Source organism: Oratosquilla oratoria, chromosome 31, assembly GCF_046742065.1.
Source record: "Oratosquilla oratoria isolate Oo_2021 chromosome 31, ASM4674206v1, whole genome shotgun sequence".
Taxonomy (NCBI): domain Eukaryota; kingdom Metazoa; phylum Arthropoda; class Malacostraca; order Stomatopoda; family Squillidae; genus Oratosquilla; species Oratosquilla oratoria.
This window is the reverse complement of record NC_134807.1, coordinates 31,898,026-31,903,025: the sequence shown is the minus strand read 5'-3', so window position 1 is coordinate 31,903,025 and position 5,000 is coordinate 31,898,026. Positions and strand designations below refer to the sequence as shown.

The 5,000-nt window shown below is 37.4% G+C and overlaps 1 protein-coding gene across 3 annotated transcripts in view; it reads right to left on the bottom strand.

Annotated features, from left to right (window-relative positions):
- Positions 1–2,880: 2,880 nt before the first annotated feature.
- LOC143041712 (uncharacterized) overlaps positions 2,881–5,000 on the bottom strand; it is a 19,791-nt gene continuing 17,671 nt past the window's right edge. For all 3 annotated transcript variants that reach the window (XM_076213725.1, XM_076213724.1, XM_076213726.1), the window contains exons 4-5: positions 3,731–3,819; positions 2,881–3,486 (exon numbers count right to left, since the gene is read on the bottom strand). In XM_076213725.1, coding sequence (XP_076069840.1) covers positions 3,214–3,486; positions 3,731–3,819 — 362 coding nt within the window. In that variant the 3' untranslated portion in view covers positions 2,881–3,213. The remainder of the gene's footprint in view (positions 3,487–3,730; positions 3,820–5,000) is intronic.

The following is a 5,000-nucleotide window of genomic DNA, read 5'->3' as shown; positions in this document are numbered from 1 at the left end:
TGTGTGTGTGTGTGTGTGTGTGTGTGTGTGTGTGTGTGTGTGTGTGTGTGTGTGTGTGTGTGTGTGTGTGTGTGTGTGTGTGTGTTTGTGTGTGTGTGTACGTGTGTGTGTTATTTCTCGATTACGAAACTTCAACAAATATCCCTTGTACCCGACTACCAGAAGATTACCTACATGAAGTTATCGCCTTTCCTCAAACAACTCATTTGTTCCCGAGACGAAGATCGGACCAGACGACTTTTCGTTGGTGTGACTTCTAGCAACCAGAATCAAGACTCGCCTACACCATAATCAAGACTTTATTTTGCCCACCTGTTCTTACATGCTGTATACGAGCGCACACCCAGCTACTCTACTTAGTAATTAGTTATCCATTTATAATTAATGTAACTTATATTGATTCTTTCTAATTCTATGTCCATTTATGTTGCACGTGTCTTTTTATTGCTAATTATTGTAAATGATAATTAATTTTAACAAAGAGTTTAATTATCCAGCCTGAACTCTCTGTCACTTGTCCGAGCTGCGCACGGCCTTAACTTTTTTTTTTTTTTTTTTTTTTTTTCGTGTCGCGACTAGCCTGGCCCATAAGTGGGTCGTGACACCAACCCATATCTAGTTATCTAGTTCAACCAGACTCACCATGGCATTTCTTGAGAACGTTTTTTTTTTTTCAATTTGTTAGTGTATTTCCACATACTACAATGTATTAGTAAATTACTGTTATTGGCAAGTACAAAAATAGAATTACAAACTTCTTTAATATCAATAACAGGACTTTTCACTTTCATTAAACACAAATCTAACACCAATTCACAACTACTTAGATACTAAGAATTTATTTACAAGTATGGACAATATGTGATTACTTACAACTATGTACAATATATATAATGTAGGTTAACAGAGTATATTTTTGTTACTCTAATGAGTTACAACTTGTTTTCGTATAACACTTTCCCATGAAGCTGTGTCCACTCAACTGAAATGTATATAGGAATAGTACATGTGATGGTGACAGTTTCAATATAATGGAACTGCCTCAGACAAATTATGTCATCCTGCGCCCAGGCCTCAAGTATATAAACTGATATGTATAGAATTATAGGTAATACAGTTCTTTACAACATTGTTCCGCTATTTTGTTAAATCTAAAATATTAGGTACATGTATTTATATTTCTCATATACCCTCATGTTTGGAAATAGAAGTAGAATGTATGTTTTTACTTGTTGGTCAGCTGATGCCTGTAGTCACACTAACATTGTTCTGTACGTGTTGATATTTGCTAAGTCCGGGGAGAAATACTTTATACATAAAACCTTTACATGTTTTTAATGATTTTCATTAAAATGTGGACAACGATATTTATAACAGTATCTATACAAAAGTTGACTTCCTCCATTTGTTGACAAGCAATGTAATTCTTGTCCTCGAAAAGGTATTTCCTCTCTTTTCTAATACACTCCACTTTCAGCCAATATTTATGGACTTTAGTAACACCTTTACGGTCCAGAGTCACCTAGTATTCTTTACTGACAAGAGAGTAATCTCCACTCAAAAAAAAATGCTGATAATGTTTAACTTCTACTGAATTGTCCTTCCATCCTCAAATCTCTCCTTTGCCACTACTATGAATCCACTTAGGCTTTGTACTGTCCCCATGTATAGGAGCGCTGGATATTTGGGTTCAAACTTCTCCATATTAACCTTTCTCTATTCAAGCACCCTGGCGTTGATGACAACAGTATCCTTATGTTGTTTACAAAAGAAAAAATTTAATTTATATGACAATTTACGATATGACAGGAGAATATATGACAGTTCCCCACAAGGTAGATATGTACACCATAATAACAAGCATAATATAGGCATACTGCAATTCGCTCAAAACTTAATACCTATATATATATATATATATATATATATATATATATATATATATATATATATATATTCATTCATATACTTGTATATATATATATATATATATATATATATATATATATATATATCAAAAGGCTGTTGTCCCCTTTAGAAGAGAGATGGTAAGCCATGGCATACACACACATCCTTCATCCACCTACGCAAATATTATTCTCTGTAGACAAGATTCTTATGATATTTTTGAGTCTGATGGCAATAGAAGTCTTGCTAGAACTAAGAAATATAAGTATAATTTGAACAAATGATAGCTTAACGTTGAATGGAAACTTTTGTCGGTGGTGATCTATACTTTTTGTATAAAGCAACAGTAATAGCTTCCAATACAACTTCTATAATTTGGGTTAGGTTAGGTTATGTTAGGTTATGTTAGGTTAGGTTAGGTTAGGTTAGGCTAGGCTAGGTCAGGTTAGGTTAGGTTAGTTAAGTTACGTTAGGTTAGGTTAGGTAAAGTTAGGTTAGATTAGGTTAGGTTAGGTTAGGTTAGGTTAGGTTAGGTTAGGTTAGGATAGGCTAGGATAGGTTAGGATAGATTAGGTTAGATTGGTTGGGTTAGGTTAAATCAGATTAGGTCAGGTTAGGTTAGGTTTGGTTAGGCTAAATTAGGTTAGGGTAGGAGTTGCAAACTCGGGGTATGACAATGATCTATGAGTGTGCTTCAGAGTAATGTGCTATCTACCACAAGTTATTCTAACAGACAAACACGTAGACATATGTACAAATACTGACACACACACGGAAAACGTGTAGTACATAACAATATCGATATTGTGCTCAAAGGACTGATGTTATTATTATATATATATATATATATATATATTTATATATATATATATATATATATATATATATATATATACATATATATATATATATATAATATATATATATATATATATATATATATATATCTTTATCATACTAAATGAAGTGATTTTTAGCCCTTTAGGAACTCGGAACGACTTCCATGACACATTTGTGATGCACAAAGCGGAGAGCCACAAGTCCTTTTCCTGGTTCCACCGTTTATACCAGTGTCTAATCGTTTGCATGTGTAATAATATATGTCTTGTCTAACCTGAACTCACAGACCAAAGAATGCATTTATTTGAAACCTTTTGATAACAGGATAAATCCTTCAGAAGAATAACATCATTTGGCCTTAGCAAGAACAAGATTTAAAAAGGTATGCCTTTTCGTTCAAGAAATTACTCAGAAAATGTCGTCACGGAGATGAGGACCGGCCTGTAGAGTCCCTGAAGAACAAAATCAATCGATAGCAAAGTCAGATATGTCGAGGCACTCAAGGTCCGGGTTCTTCCTTTTGGCCTCCCGGGCTCTCAAAGTGTTCCTCTCCACCCAGAGTTGCCGGACGTGTGACTTCATCACCGCCCACGTGCACAGCGCCAGCAGGAAGTTAGCAAAAAGAATGGAGAGGTGGAGGAGTGTCGTGTGGGCTAATGTGAAGACGAGGTCTATCATCAGGAGAGCCATGTGCAGGCAGGTCCAGTATACCCATCCCGAAAGAAGCCTAGGAGCTTTCTGAAAAGGAAACATTGTATTCACGAATTTCATAATAACATATAAGTGGATAAAGAAAAAGTACTTAAAATGGACATCTATGTGTACATATGCATACATGCATGCATGCATACATACATACATGTATATACATGTGTATGCACACATAAATGCATAGGTTAGGAGAAGGATATGAAGATAGAGATAGGTCATGTATTCAAACTTAAAGATGATAGACAGATAAGGGACGAGCTTTCTAACTTACAGTTGCTACTCCGACGACAACGCAGAAGGAGAGTAGCAAGTAGATGCAGAAGTAGGCTGCAACGGTAGCGGAGATGGCCAAACCTTGAACTGAAAAAAATGATAATGATATCACAATTTTAAGAAAACAATTTTATTAGAATCTCTTTATACTATTGTGTTAAGATAAAGCCTAATGCTGAATTGCAAATAGGAATTATAACTGAACAGGGAAGTTATCATTGTGTCATTATCTTTTAAAGACAAAGTTTAGACTCATGAAGCGTAAGTGGTTACATAAGAGTGCCGACGTTGGCGTCTTGAATATATCTATTTTGTAGTTATAGCTGAGTGACCCCTATATTCAGTTTACTGGTTTGATCATATTTTCTGTGGTTATTGATATTCAGAGTGAAAGAGAACGAGTAATACAGCTGTAACTTTATATTCATATTATGATACATCATCGAATCATCGTACATCAGGCAGCTGATGCAGCCCACGAGACTTTGACTTGTACTAATATGGTATTTTTTGTATAAGCAATATGTTTATTTACTTCTACTTATTCTTAGATAGATTTACATATTCTTGGTGTGTGTGTGTATTCACCTCGGATCTGCTGCAGTCTCTATCAAGACAGCCAGACACCACCCTACGGCAGTGAGCTCAGAGCTCCTTATTAGCCGATCTCTGGGTAGGTCTGAGACCACTCACACACCACACACCGGGACAGCAAGGTCACAACTCCTTGACTAACGTCCCGTACCTACTCGCTGCTAGGTGAACAGGGGCTACACTTGAAAGGAGACAAACCCAACTTATCTCCGCCCGACCGGGGAATCGAACCCCGGTTCTCTGGCTTGTGAGGCCAGTGCTCACAAGCCAGTGTGTGTGTGTGTGTGTGTGTGTGTGTGTGTGTGTGTGTGTGTGTGTGTGTGTGTGTGTGTGTGTGTGTGTGTGTGTGTGTGTGTGTGTGTGTGTGTGTGTGTGTTCACTTGGTCTTTGGATCACGTGTTGGACTCGTGATCGACAGCTATTTCCCTCCTGGAAGAGAGCTCAGAGCTCGTAGGTCCGATCTATGGGTAATGCTATGACCTTGCACACACACACACACACAACTCCCCGCTCACGAGAGTCAGAGTAACGACCCGAAGCGCAGCGGTACCGAAATAATTTCGGCCCTGGGCAGGATTCGAACCAAGAACTGCGGGCCACTATGGTGGCAGTTCAGCGCTCTACCTACTACGCCACCGTGTGTGTGTGTGTGTGTGTGTGTGTGTGTGTGTGTG